Source organism: Rhinoderma darwinii, chromosome 5 (assembly GCF_050947455.1).
Source record: "Rhinoderma darwinii isolate aRhiDar2 chromosome 5, aRhiDar2.hap1, whole genome shotgun sequence".
In the NCBI taxonomy this organism is placed as follows: Eukaryota; Metazoa; Chordata; class Amphibia; order Anura; family Rhinodermatidae; genus Rhinoderma; species Rhinoderma darwinii.
In genome coordinates this window covers 41996170-42023781 of record NC_134691.1, presented here as the reverse complement: position 1 = coordinate 42023781, position 27612 = coordinate 41996170, and the positions used below count along the sequence as shown (strand labels likewise).

Below are 27612 nucleotides of genomic sequence, written 5' to 3'. Positions count from 1 at the left end.
ATAGACTAGAGTCTATGGAGGGATAGCGTGAAAACGCAAGAAAATAGGACATGTCCCATTTTTCCACGGACCCTTCACACGCTCCGTTGAAAGAACGGCCCCATTGAAATATATGTGTCCGTGTGACGGCTGTTGTTTTAACGGCCATCATACGGACGGCTTACACGCTCGTCTGAATGAGCCCTTAGAAATAGTCTCAAATGGAAGGCAGTATGACTGCAGGATCAGACTAAAAAGCGTTTCTTTGTAGTCTGTTACCATGGAAACACACAGGTCTGCACAGGAGCTTTTTAAACAATAGGAGATTTTGAATTAGGACTGTTTACAAAGTTTCTTCATTTCTCATTTTAGATGCGGTGGAACACTAAATAAATGGCTGTGAAGGTATACATAGCATTTAACACCTCCAGTGTATACGCTTAGAAAAGGAGGCGCAGCTTAGGTGTATGTTTTTTCTGACATGACCATGAGGAGATGGGTCCCTGTTTTCTGTAGCAGATTTTTGCATTACTGTTTGTTTCATGACCTCAGGCCTTGAGTATACAGCAGAGCCGTGTGCATGGAGCCTGTTTGTATCCCTATGTGGCACCATCTTAGGGAGATATTCTCAAAGAAGCAATGCTTTTAGAAAGGAAGACCTCTTTAATACAGCATCCAATGGAGCATGGCACAATTTATTTTTTTAATTGCTTCATTCGGGTTCTGAATCCACAAGAAAAAACCTCTATAAGCTTTTGCATGAAATCAGAGACCTACAGAGGTACAGTTTGGGTTCTATAGACATCTACAACAGCCGTGTTCAGGAGGCCTTACAAAAAGTTTTGCGGACTGACAAATAGGTGTTTATTCCTCATTCATCTCTAGATTTAGTGCTCCATTAAAGTTGTAAATCTCATAAAAAACAAGTTTTTTTAATTTTTTTAAATTAATATTTATTTTTTTACTTAAGAAAAAAAAACAGCTAAGTAACGTCATTTATGTAAACTTCAAAACCACGTTGTTTTTGCATACCAGAAATATTCACAGTTTGGAAAATGATATGTCATGCATTAGAAACTGCAGCTGAATTATCTGACATTACAGAATCTGTGCAATGATAAGCGAGAAAAGAAACAGGTGGGGAAGGGGAGGTCATCTTTTGGGTCCGTTAAGGTAATGTTGAAGTCACATATCCCTCTGGAAGAATTAGGTAGAATTCATGTCCTTTTATAAAATCTTATATCTTCTTTTAAAGCTTCTTATTTATACTGAATAGTTAAAAAAAAAAATAATAATGATCTTGCAATAAATCATGCTCACATGAATTACACTTGTTAGAATCCCATATGGGAAAGAATAAATCCATCACGGGGTTGTTTTAAATATTTGACCCAAATTCACAAGACATACAAAATTTTCAAATACGATAAAAGTTACAGGTGTACAAAGTGGGGAACACTACTTGGAAATGTCAACTAGAAAGAACTACAGGTCCGTACTACACAGTATGGAGCACAATGATATGAGGTAACCGTCCAATTAATTGTGACTGCATGGAACTATGGGAAAATTGAATGCAATGGTGGAGGAAGGCGTGCATAGCAAATAATCAGGTATTAGCCCTATGGATTACAACATATTATGACTCTCAGCACCCTCTTAGTGAAGGAGGTCTTTGGGGTCAAGAGCAATGTGGCAACCCATAGTAGCTAATCATCTATTAGTTTCTAGGAAAAAACACTCAGGTGCTTTAAGGGGGATCATACTTTTGACGTACTGGAATAATATAACTGAGCATTGAATATGCTTCAGGTTTGTAATATACATTAGGACAGATTTTGCTCCCGTTTTCCGGAGTAAAAAAACTGAAAAATATAGTATTCGGGCCGAATGCCATATTTATGAAGCCCCTACACCACCACGACTGGGCAGGACTTCACAGCGCGACTCATATCCATTTTCCTGCCACTTTTCATCAGCAACAGGGTGTACATACTGTATACTGGGGGAGAGACTGGCGGAGAACTCGGACGATGTGCTAGTATTAATAAATGTCTTAAAGATCCAATGTTGCCATCTCAGGCAGATAGCGTATTTATTAACTTAAGTGCATATAGCAATCTATACAGATGCAGTTATTTGGACATGTATGATCAAATACCCTCACCCCATCCGTGATGCCCAATACCAACACTTCAGGACCAAATTTATACATAAAGCATTTGGCAAAGATGATTTGTTCAATTGTATAAGCCCAATACGTGAAAAGTACAGAACCACTTTATTTCATAGCAAGCAATAAACTATTTACTCCAAAAAAAAGAGCAACAATATATTGCAGCTTGTGTAGACCGTATAGCAACCAATCCCGTTTTCTGTTTAAGTCTACATTAGCCTATAAAAGCTGATATGTAATTGGCTGCTTCGCAGTATATCGCACCATTGCATTGGTGACCAAGTTATTTGTTAAATGGGTTATCCAGGACAGGAAAAAGGGTCGGCAATGTGTATTTTTTCTTATTTATGTTATTTATATAGCGCCGATATAATCCGCAGAGCTATACAGAAGTTGTCATTACTTATTATTCCCGGAGGAGCTCACAATCTAAACACCTTAACTGTATTTTTTTTAGAGTGTGGGAGGAAACCCAATCAAACACGGGCACAACATACAAACTCCATACAGATGTTGTCCTTTGTTGGATTTTACCCATGGGCCCCAGTACTACAAAGCAACAGTACTAACCACTGAGCCACCAAGTGAATGGGGCTGAGCATCAATGCCAGACAAAGCCCATAGAAAGAGTAGAGCTGTTTCTACAGAGACTTTTTTATAATACTGGACAAACCCTTTAAAAAGGACCGGCCACCTCTCTTGACATGTCCGTCGTATTGTATTCCCCATGAAATAACAATTCTGGGACATCTTTTCTTCGAACTCTGCATTGAGCCGTTCCTCTGTTATTCCTCCTAAAATGTGTGAATGAATTGACAACTGGGTGTAACTATTTCCCTTGTCAAAGGGGCGTGTCCCTACACAATCTTACTTGGTCAGCACTGATTGGACATTGTCAGTCTGTATAGGGACACACCCCCAACTGGTAACACCCATTTTATTCTTGAATTTCGGCACAACGTAGCGCTCTCAGAAAAGATGCTCCAGAATTATTTACTAAAACAGACATGTCAGGAGAGGTCATAGGCCCTCTTTAAGAGCAACTCCAGAACCAACTGATAATAACATCAATAGTAACAATATAGTCAATTTCATTGGTGAGGAAATTTTAAAACAAATATATTTTTACTTTTTGGTATACAACTATCATTGCAGGAAGAGTTCAAATTATCTTTACCGTTTGATACTTTTTGCCAAAGGTTGAGCTATATACTGTGCAAGACCCGCAGTGAGGAGTTGGGAAAGGAATGATAACTGCCATTTCTGTTTCTGAAATATAATTGTCCATCTATTTGAAGTCCATTTAGCCACTAACCTGAAAATCTACATTGGTTATTTTTACTATATATCAATGACTATGCTGGTACACCCGAGACAAGAATAGGGATAAGACCAAGTAGAGGAATATAACTGGCGTTGCTCTTGACCACTTGTGTCTAAACTAATGTTAGGTTTCTCCTTCAAATGGACACCTATTAGGTTTCATCCTCACTAACTTTTTAGGTTTCTTTCAGATCCATTGATACCTTAATGTGGAAGGGATCGATGCAGCTTTCCCCAGTACGGTTTCACCTAAGAGCCCATTGATGTGGACGGGACCCCCTTAGTGTAACTATTCCTAGAAACGAACAAATTGGTGGTTGATGAATCATTCAGTTTGTTATATAATAAATGAAATGACAAGTAACATCATGGTATACTCCAAAACTAGGAAAACACACATCCAGTCTTGCCATTGAAGTGCCAGTAATGCAGCTGAGAGCAGAATAAAATAGTCTGAAATCCACTGAATCCACTAATGTGTCATATCCCAAATTTGCAGCTCTGTCATGCCGCCAGTTTGTGCCAAACTGTGCAAAATTTGCAGCCTCCATATTTTTATTGCAATTATCGCATAACATACTGATCTAACAATGATACTTCATCTACGCAGAGTGTGTGCAACCATATTTTGTGAAGAACCAATACTATGAGAGTGAAGCTTATATAGAAATTAGGATCTACTGACCCTGAGGCACAAGGTGCTGACTGTTCATGCCTCTATGATGTCTAAAGTTCATAGTGAATGAACAGGAGTTCATATTAAAAGTATTGATTTAGCCCAAAAATGGTTGCCTTAACTGGCAAAGAGTCTTTTTGTATATAAATTGAAGGAACTGAACAATGTTGATGACACTCACCTACCGTATGTAGGTTCTTTTCTAATCTATGTAGATCGGTGGCTTCCAACCTGTGGCTTTCCATGCCAAATACCGGCGTGCACATTGAGTTGTGGTTTGGCAACAGCTGGAAAGCCGCAGGTGGAGACCACTCTTGTAGATTATAGAATTCTTCCATCTGCAAACATTGGCTAAAACAACTAAGGAGTTACTGAACTATCTAGGCCAAATCTTAACCACAGCCATCTAAAATTTGTTTGTGAGCTCCATAAAAAGTCCATGAGGTGTGGCGGAAGTCTGAGTTATCCATTTACATAGTAAAATGGCAAGAATACCGGGCGCAACAGTACAGAAAATTGTCTTCACTGATTGGTGACAACATTCACCATTCTTCGCCATCCAAAACAAAGATATCATAGAAGGAAGTAGATATGTTTGGCCATAACATGTCAACACCACAACAAATTTAATTTTGGCAAAAAATAAAACAAAAAAAATTTGACGCGTTTTATCCAAAAATAAAATGTTCAGAACTGTCCGGCACTGCTTGGGTCACATTGGAGTAAGCGGACGATTGACGGATCGCTCTTTGCCCCTTTGATAAACTCCTCCAGGGAAAGTTTTCCTGTGGATAAGCAAAATTACAGATTATTTTTACTTAAAATATGGTAAAAAGTGTCGAAAATGCTTGAAGGCTTTGTTAGTCTTAAATGGACACTAACTGTTCAAACAACTTATGGTTATCTAATAGTATACCCGATATCAACTTTAAAATTTACTTACTGATAAAATTCAATTGTTTTATCCATACAAATTCTGTGGGAAATTACTGCCACTAGGCGTCTCCATTCATGTAATCTGCTGTTCACCCCCTGTTGTCAAGCAAACTCTGTCCCTGGTTACAGAGCAGAAAGTGAGGGGGGTCTCTTCACTGCATGTCAGTACAAATGTATGGAAAGGGGAGATGGGGAGCAGGAGGAGGGAGCAGGAAGAAAGAGACACAGACACGTTGCCAATACAAGTCCATTGAGAGGGGAGGGGGAGAAGGAAGAGTTAGTAGGAGCAGAGCGAGACACGCTGCCCATAAAAGTCTACTAAGAGGGAAGAGGAAGCAGGAGGAGGGAGCAGGAGCAGAGTGAGATTTCTACGTCATATATATATATATATATATATATATATATACCAAAAATGTCAGCCGCACAGTCGCCAGATGTGGATGGGTGCAAGCCCGCCAGGGTCACGACCACGGACCCAAACAAATATATCCAGAAATTAGGCACTACTCCAGAGATAAAATGAAAAAAGTTTAAATCCAGAGATTTTTTACTGGACCTTGTTGGGGTGCTGCAACCTTTTTTCTCATACGGTATTTTGAGCTGTGGATTAACCTCTAGCTGCTTTGCACCCCACCCACTACTTTATTACATGAGAGCTGTTTCAATTGAATAATTTTGGTACTATATAGATATATAATGTGATAGAAAGAGATTAGAGAGCAGGATTCTCCTCTTCTATATATGCAGTGTATAGAAGACATATGACAGCTGTTATCAGAGATAGAATTAGAGATAAAATCTGCACCGGGAAAGACTGCTAAATGATCCAGAAAACAAGTCATATAATGACCAGACAAAAGTGTTAATCCTCATGCACACACATATGATAGCTTATTCTAAAAAGTGCCCTGGAAAGTTAGGTAAGCTTTAAAAGTACTTAAATACATTTCCCGGTTAAAAAACAAGATATGCTTTTTCCTCCAGAAACAGCACCACATTTGTCCATGGGCTGTGTCTGGTATTGCAGTTCAGCCCCACTCACTTGAATAGGGATCAGCTGCACTACCAGATGCAGCCTATGGACAGATGTGGCACTGTATCTGGCAAAATGCAGACCCTTTAAAAAACAATATGGAAGAAAGACATAATGCACCCCACCCTCCAGAAAAAATAAAAATCCCAAATTCCATCATTAAAAAAAAATCTGAATAATTGCAAATGTTAATAATCAATAAGCCACTAGCTCTTCTCCATCATAATGAATGGCACCACTCATCACTCATCACTCATTTTCAATGTGGTATTTGCCAGGTAGCAGGCAGCATAGCAACCAGATGTGCAGGGCAAATGGTAGGTAAGTCTAGCTGGTCATGTCAATTTGATGTTTATATGGTAATAAATAACCTTTTTAAGTGAAGAAAATTTTTTCTTTAAAGGGCATTAACACCATTTTAAAGTTTATAAATATATATATTCTGTACAAAAAATTGAGTAACTTTAAAAATAAATTACCGTATTTTCCGGACTATAAGGCGCACATAAAATGTTGAGAATTTCTCAGAAATAGAAAGTGCGCCTTATAATCCGGTGCGCCTTATATATGAACCCGACAGTAAAGAGAGGGGTTCATACAGGATCCTTTACCTCTATCGTGGGCGGCAGGGGTCGGCGGCGGCATACCACAGCACACACCATGCTCCTCCCCCCCGTGCGCCTATGAATTTATTCTTCACTTGGGTTTTTACAGTATCCATAAATGGATTGAGCATTACGGCCACCGTAATCAGGAGCCACACTGAGTGATACTTACAGCTCTGTAGGATCCTTGCAATATATCTTTGCTTTAGCGTTAACTATACCCACTACCCCAAAAAATGCCTCCTGTTAAGAGACATGCTTATGATGCAGGTTTCAAGCTTAAAGCTATAAGTTATGCAGTAGAGCATGGAAATAGGGCAGCTGCAAGAGAATTCAACATTAATGAATCCATGGTGCGTAAGTGGAGAAAACAAGAAGATGACCTCCGCCAAGTAAAGAAGACCAAACTGAGTTTCCGAGGAAACAAAGCAAGGTGGCCACAGTTGGAGGACAAAATAGAACAGTGGGTTATGGAACAGAGAAACGCATGTAGAAGCGTCTCCACTGTCTCTATTAGACTCAAAGCCACTGCTTTAGCACGTGACATGGAGATCAAGGACTTTCGAGGAGGTCCTTCATGGTGCTTTCGTTTCATGCAAAGGCGTCATCTCTCCATTCGCACCAGAACTACTGTGTGCCAGCAATTACCAAAGGATTATGAAGAGAAGCTGGCCATTTTCCGCACCTACTGCATAACCAAGATAAATGAAAAGAATATCCAGCCAGAACACATTATTAACATGGATGAGGTTCCCCTCACTTTCGATATCCCCGTAAACCGTACTGTTGAGAAAACAGGGACCAGTACGATATCTATACGTACCACAGGAAATGAGAAGTCATCTTTCACTGTAGTTCTCGCTTGTCAGGCTAATGGCCAGAAACTACCACCCATGGTAATTTTCAAGAGGAAGACTTTGCCTAAAGAAAATTTTCCTGCTGGTGTCATCATTAAGGCTAACCCAAAGGGCTGGATGGATGAGGAGAAGATGAGTGAGTGGCTGAGGGAGGTCTACGTCAAGAGACCGGGTGGCTTTTTTCACAAATCCCCATCCCTATTGGTCTGTGACTCGATGCGCGCCCACTTGACCGATACTGTCAAAGCCCAAGTGAAGAAAACTAATTCGGAGCTTGCTGTCATCCCTGGTGGATTAACCAAAGAGCTCCAGCCGCTAGATATCAGCATCAACAGGTCATTTAAAGTTAAATTGCGAGCTGCATGGGAGCATTGGATGACAGAAGGTGACCACACATTCACCAAAACAGGGAGGCAACGCCGTGCGAGTTATGCCACTATGTGCCAGTGGATCGTGGATGCCTGGAAGAATGTATCAGTCTCCAGTGTCATCCGAGCTTTCAGGAAGGCTGGAATCACCACTGAAGAGCCTAGCAGCAGCAACGAAACCGACTCGGATAATGAAGAGGAGGACCCCATGCTTGATGCCGAAATCGCCCAACTGTTCAACTCCGACACTGAAGATGACGGATTTGATGGATTTCTGGTGGAGGAATGAACTGAAAAAGTACGGTAAGGGTATGTGCACACACACTAATTACGTCCGTAATTGACGGACGTATTTCGGCCGCAAGTCCCGGACCGAACACAGTGCAAGGAGCCGGGCTCCTAGCATCATACTTATGTACGACGCTAGGAGTCCCTGCCTTGCTGCAGGACAACTGTCCCGTAGTATAATCATGTTTACAGTACGGGACAGTTGTCCTGCAGCGAGGCAGGGACTCCTAGCGTCGTACATAAGTATGATGCTAGGAGCCCGGCTCCTTGCACTGTTCGGTCCGGGACTTGCGGCCGAAATACGTCCGTCAATTACGGACGTAATTAGTGTTTGTGCACATACCCTTAACGTTTTGATTTGCAATTACAGCTGAACCAGTTGCAAGTTATTGTTAAAAAGTGTAATAAATTTTGACTTGCAGTCTGAGCAATGGTTTATTTAACGGTAATGTGCTGCGCCTTATAATCCAGTGCGCCTTATATATGAAACATGATTGCTTACAAGGCGCTCATAGAAAGTGCGCCTTATAATCCGGTGCGCCTTATAGTCCGGAAAATACGGTACTTTAAATTTTTAGTACTCATCCAGAGTTATAAACTATGAGCCTGTATTACAGCCCAGAGCTGCATTTATAATTCTTCTGGTCGTCACTGGAAACAGATGAAAAGCTTGTAGTTAGATACATCTTTAATAACTTAGCTGAGGTCTTATAATGCAGGGGGGAGTTTGTTTTTTCTTAAATCACATAACAGAGCCTCATGTGAACACGATAAAATGCAAGCCCGTAGAAGAAACTCCGCACAGAAGAATTATGAATGCAGCTCTGGGTTATAATACAGACTGTCAAGATAAGTAATGCAAGGTATTTACATTTTTATAGATGATGAAATACAAGAGCCTGTACATGAAAGGAACCTTCTACAAACTCACCAGAAAAGACTAAACAATGATCATAAAAGGCCTAACAGTCCAACAGTATTTTGTTTAGTTTAAAACAATAGAATTACATTCAAAATAAATGTATCCATTAATATTTTACTTAACAATTAGACAAAAACAATTAACCTCCTAAATTTAAAGTGCACCTTCCATGACACAGGAGTCCTTTCAATAACAGCAAACAAGCTCATCCACTATATTTGCCCCACAAATAGGAACCTGGGGGGCCATATGCTGTTCCATCTTGCCAAATTTATCGGCTGGGGTTGCAAACAAAGTGAAGCCCAGTCACTGGCTCTTGGCGAAGCAGCAACGCCAGGAGAACTCTTACCAATGGGATTCACACTGTAATCCTCATGCTTTGCAATAGACAATAAATTCAGCTGTGTTAGAATCCTTAAAGGGGTTGTCTGCTTTAGACAATCTCTTTTTGTTAGAAGGATTCCCAGAAAATAAGTAGATCACAGTGTATTTCACTGTTGAGACCCCCAGTAATCATCTGTAATCTGTGAGTGAACAGTTCTGCCACAGGAGAAATTAAGCATTACACTGTTTCCATTCAAATCAATGGGGTGGGGGGGGGGGAGAGGGAGGAAGGGAGAGGGAGAGAGAGAGAGAGAGTGAGTGAGAGAGACATTTTGTAGCCATTCTCTGCTCTGGCTATTAGATGAGTATCCTGAATGAGGAACCCACTCTGTTAACTCAGTTATCTAATAGGGTATTTAAAATGTCTAAAACCCTTTAAAGGGAATTTGAGGCAAATTAAAAAAAATGTTACTTATTTTTATTATATTTTTTTCGTTTTTTTGTTTATTTTTGTTTCTTCCACAAGGTGGCAAGTATTAAAAATGAAATAATAATTTCACATGTTTTCCTATGTTGGCCACCAGAGGGAGCTCTTCCAAGAATTACAGCAAGGTGAGTCAGGCAAAGCAACCTGACTTACAGCTGCTGTAAATGTGGGAGGGAGACTTACCCCCTCTTTATTTTTGGCTCCAAGCCAGGAAAAGGTGTCTTCAAATTGCTAAGCATTGTCCAGCTCCCATTTATGAAGATATTGTACAAATGGTAGCTGGCAGCAGCTGTAGGACACAAAAGGCTAAGGGCTTGTCCACACGTAACAGAATTGCTTGAGAATTTTTTTTTTCGGTCTGCAATTGCGGTCACTGCACCGATCCATTTCAATCACGGTCATGTACATGGCTCCATAGAAAATAATGGGTCTGCAATTTATCCGCAAAAATACAGTTGTGTGCATGAGGCCTAACTTGAGTCAAGATAAGGATTGTTCCATATGTATCACATAAAACCCATAAGAAAAAAACTTCTTTATTCAAACTTGTTCACTTTCCGGTGCCATACGTAGAGCGTTATTCATGTGTCTATGTCTGTGACCACCATAGTCATGACGTTTGACTATGAATAGAGCGGCTCTACTACATAAATACATTCCTATAAAGTCCCAGGGTTTCTATGGTATTTTTTGCAAATCGGAATTATACTCAACCTTGCATGACCCAATACAAAGCACCCGTGATCCTCTGCCTTCTGAATGCTGACCGGCTCTGAATAATTCAGAACAGGGTGAAACCTGTGGGTTTATCTTCCTCGTACTTAGAAACAGATATGGCATGTTTCAGCCAAGGTAACTGGGACACGGGCTGTTCTGAGAAGGATTACTCCGTTTTATATAAGGTTAACAGCACAAAGGTCTTAAAAGTCCAATCTAATTGTCATTGTTTTATGTTTATCCCGTAGAGGACAAAACCCAGATTGAGGCCGAGATCCCACGTTGAAGTGGTGTGCCACACGGTTTTTACAAGCGGAACATGTTAAAAATTGCGTCAATTTGCTGTAGAACACGTGTGGAGAACATTTTTTGTTCGCACGGGACACTACCGCAACATGTAAACCTGGCCATATACCTTAGACAGCCTTCTGGCTATTCCTCCTGACCCCCCATATACATGCACACTTCGCTCGACCGAACGTACCTATGTTCTCAATGGGGAGAGGGGAAAAAATGCTGCTAGACACCTCTGGCGGGGGCATATCTCCGGGGAGTACAAAGAATCCTTCTTTTACCCAACATCTGCCATCAGATTATAATCGTGACACCCACATACACATTAGATGGCCGGTCAGTCCCGCTGGAATCGATCAATGTTCATTTTATGTGTATCGGCCCCTTTTCACTACCTGAACCTCAAAGGTAAAACATTACCTACCCAAGTCCAAGTAAAGAATATTTATCCAGGTTTAAATTGGTAGTTGTATTATTATGATACAATTCCTGATGGATTTGCTCTACTACCACCCTCATCAGTAAACTTTACTCTCTTACTACAGATGTAGCCATCTTTATCTTGACTTTTAATGCATTAAATACAGTGTCAAGAAACTTTAACTTGATATTTTCAATGTTTTTTCAATGGCTTTTGTTGTGTGATATCACGCTGCAGCAAGTTATCAGAGTCAAGATAAAGATGGCTACATCTGTACCTCCACATGTGTTTCTTATGAATAGTTGATCAATCAAGTAAGGGTGGATTCACACGCAGCAGATCTTGTTGCAGAAATTTATGCGACTGACGTTGAGCATTATCTTTCATCAAGATGGCATTGTGGGGAATCTTTGAGCTAGAAGGAGCTCACACTTAAAGGGGTTATGTGGGGACCAAAAAGTATTAGCAGTGTAGTCAATGCAGTATGTGATAATATACATTCCAGTCCCAGTCACGCTGATTCCATGATATTTATAGATTTTTATAGTGCTGCCGGGTAACCCGAAGTCTAGTTGCACAGTCTCCTTTGATAACGATATGATTTTTCATCACGTGACCGATCCCGCTGTACTCCATGTACAAGCAGGAGCAGTAGAACAGCGCGTACATGGAGTACAGCGGGTCGGCACGTGACAAATTTAATGGCTTTAAAGGAACACTACAGGCAAACTGATACACTGTAATATACTGAAAGTATGGCTTGAGGAGGGGCGGAGCATGACACAGACATTTTCTCTTTGGTGTCATTTAGAAATGCTGTGTTATGCTCCGCCCCCTCAGTAGCTTAACTAGGCATTACACAAATATAAATATGAATGCTAGGGGCTTGTGGGATGGGAGGCAACAGGTTAATATTCAATGAACTTCAGGGTCCGAGGGTGGTTGGGCACAATCTGAAACTTGTCCTACGCTTGGTCGATGGTATTACATAGGACTGGTGAACCTATTATGTTCCCTTTAAGAGTTATTATTCTGCCCCACAGGGTTAAATAACACATTCAGCTCTGCTACATCTGTAGCAAACATATTTATAGTGTTTATCAAAAATAAAAACAAATTCTGTCATTTTCATTTTTCATTTGTTGTTTTCTGAAAAATCAATTAATGTGATGACGTCTGCCTGAATTGTGTTGTTAGTCAGACACGTACCATCTCGGTTGGTATCCATTTGCCGAAAGATTTTTTCCGTTCTTTTTTCAGGCGTAGACTCGTCCTCTGGCATTTTCATTACTGAAGAAACCATCTTGTAGATCGCCTGTTAGATAGAAAGATTGACATATAAATTTTGCTTGTATTGTTGGCGATGCCGCGAATACTATTCATACTATAATAACTCCCTCGCATCTGTAGTTATATAAATAGTCTAGTGAGCGAGGACACGAGCCACCGCATAGAGTACAGGCATATCTCATCGCTGACAGCTGCCGTCTCACCTAAGTTTGTGGCACGCAGGGGAAATTAAGGAGTCAATACAAAGATATGAATGAAGGCAGAGAATAAACAGGAGCATTTCCATTATGAGATTTCTTTGGAATAGATTTGTTTTTTCACAGTAAAAAGGTCAAACACCACTAACTGAATGTAGACTGAAATCATAGGGCCTCATAGCAAAACATAGTATGGGCCCCATCTCCCACTGAGAGCTCTGACAAATCTCCTATGTTTTTGTTGATTTAAAGTGATTATGTGCCCCTTTGAAATCGGTTTGTTTTTTTTAAATTAAAATATCTATCAGTGTGTTTGGTGCAACTTTCTAAATACTTTTTTATTAAAAAATATTTTTAGTTTTTGAGATACAGCTGCTTTGTGTCCTGTATACAGAGCAGCTGTATCTTGCACTAAGACCTGAATCCGTCAGGTCAGCGGGACTGACGGGTTCAGTGAAAGCGGGTCGTGTGTGTCTCTGACATGCAGGATCCACATGTTATGGATCACATCTAAGTTATGAACTTAGATGTAATCGTTAACAGCTCAATCCTGCGTGTCAGAGACATGAAGAACCCTGCTGTCACTGAACCCGTCAGTCCCGCTGACCTGACGGATTCAGGGTTCATTGCTAGATACAGCTACTCTGTGTACAGTGTACAAAGCAGCTGTATCTCAAAAAGTAATAATAATTTTTAATAAAAATTTATTAGAATTAAAAAGTTGAATCAAACACACTGATACACATTTTTAATAATAATAATAATAATAATAATAAATTGTTTTCAAAGGTGTACATAGCCCTTAATATTCAACATAACAGCTCTGTTAACACTAAATCACCATGTGAGTAGCGTGCCAGCATCTCCTGCCTGCGCAGCGTGTCTCAAATTGGGGTGCCCGTTCTATTGTTCAATCTGGCTTAGGCTAAAAACGCAAGGTGGGACTTTTACCAACACTTTTGTAAGTATTTTGTTAATAAACAAGTTGTGCTCTGCATGACTCTGAAGCCATGCCAACTTTACCTGACTCATATGTCGCAAAAAGTGGAACTGGTGCTTCATAAATGATGCTTAGTCTGAACACTGTACATGATAAAACTGCCTACTCGCAGCCACCACTAGGTGGGACTTCCTGCATATAAATTTATATAGCTACCATTGAACTCAGCAAAAACTGTAAACTGTATGTACTAAGCTACCTCTAGTGGTAGCTGCAGGAAAATGCTATGGCTCTATGTCAGGAAGTAGGAGGAGCTCAGGACGGGACCTCCCCTCTCATAGGTTTTTCTCTCTGGTGAGTAGACCACTAGTATAGACCATGAGATTGGAGAATGTAGTGGAGCAATGTAATAACACATCTCTGATAGACTTGAGTTTAAAGCGGTGAAGAACAGATGATGTTTTTCTAGGCCATAGTTTTTTTTCCCTTTTGGTCATTATGCTTTTTTAACATTAGACTCAAAGTGTAACAAATACAAACTTAAATCCTCACATATGGAATCTCTGTGGAGCTTTTACCTTTACATCTCAGCTATATGTGCTCCAGAACTCACCAGGGAGGAAGGTATTTTCAGGTACAGTGGAGTTGTAGCCCCGGTCCTGGTCACTTTGTCTACATGCCTGCTAGCACACATTACACTTGTCACCTCTCACACAGCCTACAGAATGAGATACAGCCTGCTTGAATCAGTGCCGATGCTGCTATGATCACAGGACTTTTTAGCTAGCAATTTCCTTCTGCAGACAGCTTGTTTGGGTAAGAAATGTAGGCTACTTTAGCTTATCTATTACTTTCTCTTGTCCCCTCTCTCCCTCTCTGTAAGGAGAATGTGAAGTGTTACAATAATTTAAGTCATCTCCTACTCATATGAAATCAATGGAATGTGCAGCTTTTAGAGAGAGCACTCTTTGTCTCCTAGGCAAGGGGGATCCAGGAGAAAGAGGACCTCCCAATGACAGGCACCTATAAGCAGGTGTGAGGCCACCTGACTCCACCCCAGATAATGAGTGTGGGCCTTATAAAAGGAGCAGGTTCTGCTCTGCAACACATTGCCTGTAACAGTGGCGGACACAGACTGCAAAAGGCCCCTGTGCAGATAATGTGCCAGGGCCCCCCGCCCCCCCCCCCAATACCGACAAAGTTACCTAAACATATATATGCATATAAAAATAAACCTTACTAATAAAAATTATGAAGGAAGATTTATATTGTACATTTTATTACCAGTTTAGAACACAAGTAACACATTTTTTTCCGGGTTAAATTCTTATCTAAACTAAGTCCCTAAATGTGGGCAAAGAAAATGAAAAACCTATACTCACCTCCTCCGGCGCCTCCGTTCCCCCTCCGCAGCCCCTATCCCTTTCTGTGTTTACAAAGCTGCTGTGGTGACGCGCGGTCGATGGCACATGACCGCTGCAGCCAATCAATGCCCTCAACAGCGATTTGCTGTGGAACTACTGTCCTCAGCAGCACACCAATGAGGATATCTACAGAGGGGGCTGTATGGCGCTATCTACAAAGGGGGCTGTATGGCGTTATCTACAGGGGGGACTGTATGGCGCTATCTACAGGGGGGGCTGTATGGCGCTATCTACAGGGGGGGCTGTATGGCGTTATCTACAGAGGGGGCTGTATGGCGTTATCTACAGGGGGGACTGTATGGCGTTATCTACAGGGGGGACTGTATGGCGTTATCTACAGGGGGGACTGTATGGCGTTATCTACAGGGGGGACTGTATGGCGTTATCTACAGGGGGGACTGTATGGCGTTATCTACAGGGGGGACTGTATGGCGTTATCTACAGGGGGGACTGTATGGCGTTATCTACAGGGGGGTCTGTATGGCGTTATCTACAGGGGGGACTGTATGGCGTTATCTACAGGGGGGACTGTATGGCGTTATCTACAGGGGGGACTGTATGGCGTTATCTACAGGGGGGACTGTATGGCGTTATCTACAGGGGGGGTTGTATGGCGTTATCTACAGGGGGGCTGTATGGCGTTATCTACAGGGGGGCTGTATGACGTTATCTACAGGGGGGCTGTATGGCGTTATCTACAGGGGGGACTGTATGGTGTTATCTACAGGGGGGGGGGTCTGTATAGCTTTCCCTACAGGGGGGTCTGTATGGCGTTATCTACAGGGGGTCTGTATGGGGTTCCCTACAGGGGGGGTCTGTAGGGAACGCCATACAGCCCCCCTGTAGGGAACTCCATACAGCCCCCCCCCCTGTAGGGACCGCCATACAGCCCCCCTGTAGGGAACGCCATACAGCCCCCCCTGTAGATAACGCCATACAGCCCCCTGTAGATAGCGCCATACAGTCCCCCCTGTAGATAGCGCCATACAGTCCCCCCTGTAGATAGCGCCATACAGTCCCCCCTGTAGATAGCGCCATACAGTCCCCCCTGTAGATAGCGCCATACAGTCCCCCCTGTAGATAGCGCCATACAGTCCCCCCTGTAGATAGCGCAATACAGTCCCCCCTGTAGATGTCTGTATGGCTTTCCCTACAGGGGGGTCTGTATGGCGTTATCTACAGGGTGTCTGTATGGCGTTCCCTACAGGGGGGTCTGTAGGGAATGCCATACAGCCGCCCCTGTAGGGAACTCCATACAGCCCCCCCCCTGTAGGGACCGCCATACAGCCCCCCTGTAGGGAACGCCATACAGTCCCCCCTGTAGGGAACGCCATACAGCCCCCCCTGTAGGGACCACCATACAGCCCCCCTGTAGGGAACGCTATACAGCCCCCCCTGTAGGGAACGCCATACAGCCCCAACCCCCCCAAAAAATGCGACCTACAGTGTGAAAAGACAAAAGACATGTATCCCCTCTCCTCAGGATATACACAGGACAGGGGATACATGTGTGATCGCTGGCAGCGATAGGGAGAACGGGGGACTGAAAGTCCCCTGAAGTTCTCCATGACTAACCTCTGACTTCCGGCGTCTGTGTCGGCAGCTCAAGAAAAATGAAAGGAGCGCTGGTCACGCATGCGCACAAGCGCGACCGGCGCTCCATTAATTTCTACGGAGCTGCCGACACAGACCCCGGAAGTCCGAGGTTTGTGATGGAGAACTTCAGGGGACTTTCAGTCCCCCGTTCTCCCTATCAATGCCAGCGATCACACATGTATCCCCTGTCCTGTGTATATCCTGTGGAGAGGGGATACATGTCCTGTGGAGATCCTGTGGAGAGGGGATACATGTCTTATGTTTAATGGCAGAGCGGGGAGATACCTCCCTGCTCTGCCGTAGTGTTCAGTGGTGTTGCGCTGTAGCAGCCATAGCGGCAGCTAGCGGAGCCTCCGGCCATGGTGGGGGCCCGTGCCGGCGGGCGACACGGGCCCCCTCATGCCGCGGGCCCCGTAGCAGCCGCTACGGCTGCTATAGCGGTAGTTACGCCACTATGTTAGGGGGAGTTCACACTGAGTTTTTTTACGCGAAAACCATGGCAAAAAACGTCAGAAAGTGCCTCCTATTGAAAACCATAAAAAACGCCTGCGGGAAAAAGAAGCGTTAGGCTATGTTCACACAGAGTATTTTGCAGGAGGAATATCTGCCTCAAAGTTCCGTTTGGAAGTTTGAGGCAGATTTTCCTCTGCCTGCACGCCGATTCTTGCGGCGTTTTTGGCCCGCGGCCATTGACCGCTGCGGGCATAAAACACCGCGAAATACGCTTTCTCTGCCTCCCATTGAAGTCAATGGGAGGTCAGAGGTGTAAACACCCGAAGATAGGGCATGTCACTTCTTTTTCCCGCGAGGCAGTTTTACTGCTCGCGGGAAAAAGACGCCGACGCCTCCCATTGAAATCAATGGGAGGCATTTTCTGTCAGTTTTTGACGAGTTTTGCGACGCGGTTTCCGCGTCAAAAAACTCGTCAAAATACTCAGTGTAAACATAGCCTAATGCCCTTTCTTCGGACGTTTCTGTCTCCAACTTCCCATTGACAACAATGGCAGGCAGAAAATGCATTTTTTGCTGCGTTTTTCTGCCCACGGCCCGAAGGCCGAAAAACGTCACCAAAAAACGCAACAAAAACGCGGGAAGTGTTCAAAATATGCCTCAAAATTCCGGAAGGAATTATGAGGCAGATTTTTCTACCTAAAAACTTTTCCCTTCTCAAATGAACTTTTTTATTTGATGTACATCATGTACCTGTCCTCTGCAGTCTGCACGTCCTCCGCCCGTCCTATGGGATGCTAGTACTCCGGCAGTCCTGACTTTACTCCGGCAGTCCTTGGCTCCTGACTGTACTGTCCTCCGCCCTAAGTCTCGCGTCGGTCGTTTAGCTCCGCCCCCTGTCCTCTCCCCTGCCTGAGCGCTCCTCCTACCATGTCCTCTTCCACTGTGTGTGGGAGGACTATCAGTGGAGTGCACAGTGTGCAGTGAATATCACCGTGCCCCCGGACACCCCCCCCCCCCCCCCCCGTGGCTGTCACCGGGCCCCCCCCCCGGATGCCTAGTGTAATGTTAGTGACTCGTGATGTTCGTGACTCGTGATGCTACTACTAGGCATGAGGGGGCCCGTGCCTCCAGGCCTGGCAGTGGCATATAATGTAATGTGCCTGACTGTCAGGGCGACACGGGCCCCCCCATGCCCCGGGCCCCGTAGCAGCTGCTACTGCTGCTACTGTGGTAGTTACGCCACTGGCTCGCAGCTACTGTCCACGGGCCTCTGTCTCAGTCCTCAGCATCGCGCAGCTGAGAACTGAGTCGGCCAGCAGAGGAACGGGCCCCCTTCCCACGCGGGGCCCTTGTGCAGCTGCACCGGCTGCACATGCGGTATGTCCGCCCCTGGCCTGTAATACTTTTAGTAATAAAAAATAATTGTGAAAAATACATAAGCGTTCCAAGTTTTATCCTCTCTTTGAAGCAACAGTGACCCTGCAAATCTTCATTTTCGACAAATGGCTGAACTGGTCCTAAGAGGATCCGGGAAGAAACAATGGCTGCAGCTTCATAAACTATTGTGACACGTCCTGTACGCTGTTCAGTGCGCCACACAACAAGCCCAGATGAGAACCTGTGATGTCACAATCAATTTTCAATTATATTAAACACATTATCAATATTTCAAAGAACCAAATAGTATTTCAAGACAGTCAACATAATCATAATTCCACTATGTATGAGAGTAAAGAGAATGTTCTCTTAGAACAGTATCATAGAAAATTACATATTATTTAAATCAGGTTTTTATTTACATATCTATTTATTTTTCTACATTTTGATAGTGTATTTTGTTTTTTTGTTGCTATTCATTTAAAAACATATCTTGAAATATCCAAGTCTTCACATTGGCCACTAGATCAGTCACAATAGATGGACATTTCCTGTTTTCTGTAGCTCACTTGTCAGCTTTGCTTTATAGGCTGGAGCAAATGAGCAGAGTCATCTCATTCACATTAGATGTAGGAGAGTTAATGACAGCTCTATTATACTGCTGGAGGACTAGATAATGCAAGATAGTAACACTATACACACAGATAAGTTTCCGTATGCAGCTCCCCTGTCTCTCCCTAGTCTCTGGGGAGGGGGCTGCACTCCATCACTTCCTGGAGACTGTAATAATCTCTGTAATATCTGTCAATTGACTCTTATTTATTTCAGCTGCCATAAAGTTCACACACCCTGCTGCACTGTCTATAGTGAATACAGCAAGGAAGTGTGTGTCTCTAAAATGGCCACCCCTAGTGGTGCTTTTGATAATACTACTGAAATAGCTACATTAAAAAAACAAAACACACACATTGGCCACATTTATTAACAATGGTGTCATTATAGCCAATGTCTAAATTAAAGCTGGACTACATTAATTGACAAATTTTGGACAGCATCTGTCACAATATATATCACTATAATTAACTTTCACACTGGCTAAAATTACGCCACTTTTTTTTACGCTAGGATCTGTGAGGAGTAGAGATGCAACTTTTAGGGCATGACCAGACGTGGCGGAATTGCTCTGGAAATCCGCAGTGTACACGTTTCTCCATTGCCTTCCACAGCTTTTTAGTAGGGTTCGTTTACACGTTGCGGACAATTCCGCTGCGGAGCATAGGCTGCGGTGCGGAATTTGGTGTCCGCAGCATACACTGGTTGTTGCGGACGTGTCGCAGACTTGTTGCGGACTCATTGCGGAATTTCTCCATTGACTTCAATGGAGAGTCAAAATTCCGCAATGAAGTCCGCAGATGTTATGTGTGCTGCGGAGCGTATTGGTTTTACTAACATGACATTTCTTCATTCTGGCTGGACCTATGTATTTCTAGGTCTACAGCCAGACTGAGGAAGTCAATGGGGCTCCCGTAATTACGTGAGCGTTGCTAGGCGACGTCAGTAAATAGTCACTGTCCAGGGTGCTGAAAGAGTTAAGCGATCGGCAGTAACTGTTTCAGCACCCTGGACAGTGACTTCCGATCACAATATACATCAACCTGTAAAAAAAATAGAAGTTCATACTTACCGAGAACTCCCTGCTTCTTCCTCCAGTCCCGCCTCCCAGGATGACGTTTGAGTCCAAGTGACGGCTGCAGCCAATCACAGGCTGCAGCGGTCACATGGACTGTCGCGTCATCCAGGGAGGTCGGGCTGGATGGCGAAAGAGGGACGCGTCACCAAGACAACGGCCGGTAAGTATGAATTTATTTTTACTTTTACTAGGGAAAGTGCTGTCCCTTCTCTCTATCCTGCACTGATAGAGAAGACAAAGTACTTTCACCTCAATACGCAACGGCCAGTCCGCATCAATTTAATGCCCATTTTAGGCAAAGCCGCAACAGAATCTGCAACGCAGATTCTGTGCGGCATTGATGCGGACAGTGTATGCAGAACTCCGCCACGTCTGGGCATGCCCTTATAGATATAGCAAAGAATAAGCATCTAAGAAAATACACTTCTATAACAGCTAATTTTGGCCTTCAGGATGCAGAATATTTTTACATTTTTAATTCACCGCAATCGGAGAGTTATAACTTGAACATTTTTTGCTGAAGTTGCTTTGTTAAACTTTTTCATTTTTGTATATTACATTAAAATTTGTGTTTAATTAAAAGTTGTGACTAAGGGTAAGTTCACACTACCGTAAGTATACGTTTACCTCTCTTCCGTCAGAGGAAGAGGGGATCGAAACATTAAACTGAAAGCAACAGTTCTGTTAGAATTACCATAAATTTCAATTGTAAGGGCATGGCCAGACGTGGCGGAATTGCTCTGGAATTCCGCTGCGGCCAGTCCGCTGCGGAAATCCGCAGCGGACATTTTCTCCATTGCTTTCCACAGCTTTTTAGTTAGGTTCGTGCACACGTTGTGGAAAACTCCGCTGCGGACCATAGGCTGCGGTGCGGAATTTGGTGTCCGCAGCATACACTGGCTGTTGCGGACGTGTAGCGGACTTGTTGCGGACTCATTGTGGAATTTCTCCATTGACTTCAATGGAGATTCAAAATTCCGCAATGAAATACGCAGATGTTATGTGTGTTGCGTTGCGTATTGGTTTTACGAACATGATATTTCTTCATTCTGGCTGGACCTATATATTTCTAGGTCTAAAGCCAGACTAAGGCCCCATGCACATTAACGTAAAAACGCCCGTAATCACAGGCCGTTATCACAGCACGGGCAGGCCCATAGAAGTCAATGGGGCTCCTGTAATTATGGGTGACTACGTGTGTGCACCCGTAATTACGGGAGCGTTGCTAGGCGACGTCAGGAGATAGTCACTGTCCAGGGTCCTGAAACAGTTAAACGATCGGCAGTAACTGTTTCAGCACCCTGGACAGTGACTTCCGTTCACAATATAGATCAACGTGTAAAAAAAATAGAAGTTCATACTTACAGAGAACTCCCTGCTTCTTCCTCCAGTCCGGCCTCCCGGGATGACGTTTCAGTCCATGTGACGGCTGTAGCCACTGACAGGCCAATCACAGGCTGCAGCGGTCACATGGACTGCCGCGTCATCCAGGGAGGTCGGGCTGGATGTCGAAAGAGGGACGCATCACCAAGACAACGGCCGGTAAGTATGAATTTATTTTATTCTTTTACTTTTACTAGGGAAAGGGCTGCCCCTTCTCTGTATCCTGCACTGATAGAGAGAAGGGAAGCCCTCTTCACCTGAATACGCAACGGCTAATCCGCATAAATTTACTGCACATTTTAGGCAAAGCCGCAACAGAATCTGCAAAGCAGATTATGTGCGGCATTGATGCGGACAGTGTCGGCAGAAATACGCCACGTGTGGCCATGCCCTAATTCTTTTGTTTCACTTGCTTTCCGTTTGTCTCCGTTCGCTAGATTGCCGTTTTTTTTTAAACTAAAACAAAAGTTCTGCAGACTGCACTTTTGCTTCCGTTCAAAAAAAAAAGGAAACCTAGCGAACGGAGTTAAACGGAAAGCAACTGAAACAAAAGAATTACCATTAAAATCAATGGTAATTCTAACGGAACCGTTGCTTTCCGTTTAATCTTTCGATCCTCTTTTCCTCTGACGGAAGAGAGGTAAACGTATACTTACGGTAGTGTGAACTTAGCCTCACCAATCACAGAGGGGCAAACAATTGCACTGGTCTGTAAGGGTAAAATCACTGAAGTGACCCAGATTATACACCAAATATATTTATGTGAGACATAAACTCGATATCTACAAAGTAATATTTTTGGGATGGTTTTTCCAATTTTAACCCTTTCCCTGCCAAACACCTTGCAGGGAGGCACATCAGTAACCAAGGCTAGATTGCATCTAGAGCTGCGATCTAGGTCTTGTTTTTTAAAGCTAAGATTCTTGACTTTAAAGTAAGACCTAGCTCTAGCTGTGATCCAACCTGAGCTGGAGCAGGTTGAAGTGAGAGCTGCATATACTTGCAGCTCTCACTTCAACCCATGCTTCTGAATGCAGGCTAGATCACAGTATTACTGCCTTCTCCCCATCACTTCATTGGGAGAAGGCTGTAATACTGTGAACTGCCGCTACAAGTGTGTCAGAGATTCACAGTACAAACAGATAAGGAATGAAGGGGAAGCAAAGCTCGTAAGAACGCTGCGGCCACTTCAAAACAGCTGATCGGTGCGGGTCCCGAGAGTCAGACCCCGACCGATCGCATATTGATGGCCTATCCTGAGGATAGGCCATCAATTTTTAGGGACTGGACAGCCCCTTTAAAATATATGTTTAGAAAGTGATTTCATTTATTGCTGGAATACTTTTTTTGGTGAGTTACATGGAAACATCTGTCTTACTGTAATTCAGCTACAATGTGACCAAGATCATTTACCTGTACTATTTCCAACATTTCCGATTTGCTGATGTAGCCATTTCCATCCAGGTCATACATACTGAACGCCCACTTCAGCTTCTGTTCCAGCTTTCCTCTGGACGTCACACTCAAAGCTATGATAAATTCTCTAAAATCAATTGTCCCATCGCCATTAGCATCAAAAGTACGGAATACATGTTCTGCAAATTTGGAAGCGTCCCCATAAGGGAAAAAATTCCCATATATTTTCTTAAATTCCTCCATTGTTAAATGTCCACTTGGACAGTCTCTCAAGAAGCCTTTGTACCACTCCTGGATCTCATGTTCTGTAAAGTCTGTGCTTTCTAGTAAGTCCTGCATGACCTCAGGACGCAGCTTGCTGTTCTGTTTCCCCATGATGGCGTGTCGTTTTCTACTATAAAAAGAAAAAAGACGATAGAGGTAAATATTTTATAAAAATGTAAATACATGTATATGAAATTATTACTTTTTTTTTGTCAAGAAGCAGCGCCACTATTGTTATTAGGCTGTGACTGGTATTGCAGCTCTGCTTCTTGAATTGGGCTAAGCTGCAAAACCAAACAGCCCATGAACAAGTGGCACTGTTTCTGGGAATAAAAAAAGCAGATCATTTATTCTAATCTCATACAATCTCTTTATGTTTTTAAAAGGGATAATCCTCCTCTAGGAAAATGCCAGTTTTTAGGGGGGAAAATAGGGGAAATTGCCCTGTGGCCTCCACCACCTAAGGGCATGAGAGGGCGTCCACCATCCCCAATTTAAAAATCACTCATACAACTGAATGTTATTAATCACAATAGTTTATTAACTTACAATATAATTCTGCTGAAGTATTAAACATTCATTTTGTTTTATATTACTAGCTGTAGCCCACAGACAGTGCCGAGAGTTTATCCTTGGCTCGGCCACTCTCTTTGTTTGCTAGCCACGAGGTGCCAACAGTACCACCTTGGCCAACATTCGTTTTCTTCTGCACTATGATTGAATAAAAGGGGTCAGTGATATCATATACCCCGATGTATAGTATGAGAATAGAATATAAAAAATAAACCGCCATCATGATGACATATGCAGTTATTTGAGATACATTTATACGCTCGGTTTTCTATCTTCCAAAAAGAGGCCTCCAACTAATATTTTGCCCTGGGCCTTCACCAGCATTGATCTGACCCTGAATACTCCTCTACATGTAGTTATCAAAAGTGAGGTCTCATGTGCAACCATATTCACTAAAACACAATGGTGGATCACAATGCAGATTTCAGACCCCCATATAAAGGAAAGGTGACTGCTTGCACATGGCCCTCTCAACTGAAGTTCTACAGGAGTTATGGAGCCAGACACGACCTAAGGCATCATGCACATGACCGTAGTTTTGCGGCCGTATACTATCCACAATTGTAGATAGTATAAAACACATGCTAACCTATGGGTCAATGCACATGACTGTGGTTTCAAAAGTCCGTGCATTGCCCGGATCCTGGACCGCAAAAAAATAGGACATGTCATTATACAGTCCGCAATTGCGGTCCGGGCTCATTGAAATGAATGCACTTCTCGTGTGTTCACGGTCCGTGATTGTGGACAGCCTGCAGATGACACTCCGCGGCCCGTCCGAGACGTAATCACGAAACATAGACACGGCTATAGTCGTGTGCAACAGGCCTTGACTTCAGAAAAGATATCCATAGGCATGCGTGGCCCTCTCTTCTCCACCATATGATCACAAAACGGAGGCGGAGGCCCCCAAGCTGGTGAAAGATCCCGGGACACGTGACCTCCCTATAATCCAGCCTTATAGTTAAGATATTGAACTTATAGGACTTTCTTCATAACCTTATTGAATTATTCCTGACTCATACTTAAATTTTTTTTAAATGTCTACTACAATTTATCATTTGGTGGAAACTTGCTTCTTTCCGTGCTATTTTAAAGCAAGTTTGTGAGAATGTAAAAATTGGACGCCAGGGTAAAATTAACCTTTGTAAATTTAGAGCAAAGCAAGATTTATTTTTATATGTTTTGTAAAATTATGTGTAAAAATAAATAAATAAATCAAGACTGTTTTCAGATGAAATATATTGTTTAAAAAAGCAGGGTTGGTGGCGAATAATTTTTGACAAAAGTCTTACTCTGCACTACGCCTTCTCCATATACATATCGGCGGGGATTTACTAAGACTGGTGTTTTATACACCAGTCTTAAACAGAAGTCAACTGGAGTAAAATGAGCCAAATTTATTAAGAGGCACATGTCTCTTAATAAATTTAGCACGCCTTGGGTTGTCCATGCGCCACAAACTGCAATCTACACCAGCTATAAGCTGACCTAGATTTCTGATATAATTTATTCCAATTTCTAATTTCTGTAAATTTGTGAGGCTGCTGGTGGACCCTCGCCTCCCACTAAGCCCCACCCACCTTTTTTTTTAAAGTGGCAAGAGCAGCGTAAAAAGTTGCACATTTTCACGTAAAACAGTCATTCATTTTATAATAATAATGCCTTATGCATGTGTGATAGGCTTTGTTGTCCATAAACACCAAAATCCATGTTTCATTTTTCCAGTGTGGTCTAGAAAATAAAAGCTGAACTCTAATTGTTTGATTTGTGCGATTAGTGCAATTAGGCCTCTTCTCTAACGCCTCATGCACACGACTGTTGTGCCACTCGGGCTGTTTTTGACGGCATCCGAGTGGCACCCGATAGTCTTCACGAACCATTCACTTTAGCGGGTGAATCGGGTCCGTGAAAAATGTTCTATCTTTCCTCGGATCACTGACGGGACTCAGCCGGCGCACACGGTCGTGTGCATGAGGCGTAAGACAGTAAACTGAGTTTAGGTAACCATTGAAGCAATGAAATGGTAAGCTGGCCATAGACATTAGATAAAATTAGTCCGAACCCGCTGATTTCGGTGGGATCAGCCAATGATCTAATGTGTACAGGGGCCACCCGATTGTCCACCGATGGCAGATGACGGGGAAATAAGAATCATGTTGGATTCAAAATGCCTGACTTTTTGTTCCCGTGGTAGATAATCAGGACATACGCTTATTCCCCTCTCCCTATTTAAATAGACATGCACGGGTCGGGTCAAATAGCTGTCAACCGGGCATGCATGGTTATTTCAATGAAGAGAGGGGAATAAGCCGATACCAGACACCTTTGGCAGCAGCTCATACCTCACCTGAACAAAGGTTCGGGCATGTTAAATCCAACATGCCAGATCCTTTTTTCCCCCGACATCCGAGCAGAGTCCGGAGACTCCATAGACATTTGATAGCTGTCCGATCCTGCCGAAATCGGTAGGTTCAGATGACATATCTCAAAATTGCCTTTACTATATTCCCAGTTCAATTATTATCATTATTTGCATAATGAGGACATAATAAACTAAATAATATCTTTGGAGCGAAGAACATCTGAGGAGACCTCAATAACCAGCAATGTCTTATAGAAGCTGTCTACTCACACAGAAGCTGTATTGTTCTGCTAAACATTCAAATGTCATGAACAGGTCAACAACAAAAAATTATTTCACCATATAAACCTAGTAGAGACATCCAAAAATGCAAACTCCTAAACTACAAAAACACTAACTGGCCTATCGAAGGTTGCAAATGAGGGATTACATAAACTATTTATAGGTGAAAACTCTGCTCCCACAATGTCCCTTTTCATGCTCGGAATAGACTATGTAATATGGCTGCTGTATAAATAATATATATCCTAAAGTATGTTCTCCTGAGAAGAAGTACTTAGTTTGCCCACTGTTCTACTATACAAAAACTGTCATACTGTGTCAATTGCTGTAAATGCTGTAGTTTCACCAAAGGTTATTTACAAGATTTTTGATTGGTGTTTCAGATGTGCTGTGACTTCCTGCTGTGGTAGGGGTAGAAAGACCTATATCATTCAGTATCTAGTGAAATCTATATCATTCAGTGTTCTAGTGAAATCAATATCATTCAGTATCTAGTGAAATCTATATCATTCAGTGTTCTAGTGAAATCTATATCATTCAGTATCTAGTGAAATCTATATAATTCAGTATCTAGTGAAATCTATATCATTCAGTATCTAGTGAAATCTATGTCATTCAGTATCTAGTGAAAGCTATATCATTCAGCATCTAGTGAAAGCTATTCAGCATCTAGTGAAAGCTATTCAGAATCTAGTGAAAGCCATATCATTCAGTATCTAGTGAGAGACAATCTGAAATACAGTAATGGTAGAATCATAGTTTTTGTATTTACAGCCCCTTTAACATATGAACAGCTATAGGGTGGCATTGGTTAATTTGCTAAGAAAGAGGAACCTAAATGTGACTTATTAACATACTGTTCATTCTACACCCACGTATGAAATACATATGACAGGGCCATTATCCTTTCCAGATGATCATTGCAAAAATATATATTTTTAATGCCACTGACACTC

The 27612-nt window shown here is 42.7% G+C and overlaps 1 protein-coding gene across 1 annotated transcript in view; it reads right to left on the bottom strand.

Moving 5' to 3' along the window:
• Window positions 1-906: 906 nt before the first annotated feature.
• The window catches only part of NCALD (neurocalcin delta), an 83243-nt gene continuing 56537 nt past the window's right edge, over window positions 907-27612 (bottom strand). The window contains exons 2-4 of the mRNA XM_075825903.1: window positions 23170-23566; window positions 12616-12721; window positions 907-4939 (exon numbers count right to left, since the gene is read on the bottom strand). Of these exons, the coding sequence (XP_075682018.1) occupies window positions 4842-4939; window positions 12616-12721; window positions 23170-23547 (582 nt within the window). The 5' untranslated portion in view covers window positions 23548-23566 and the 3' untranslated portion in view covers window positions 907-4841. The remainder of the gene's footprint in view (window positions 4940-12615; window positions 12722-23169; window positions 23567-27612) is intronic.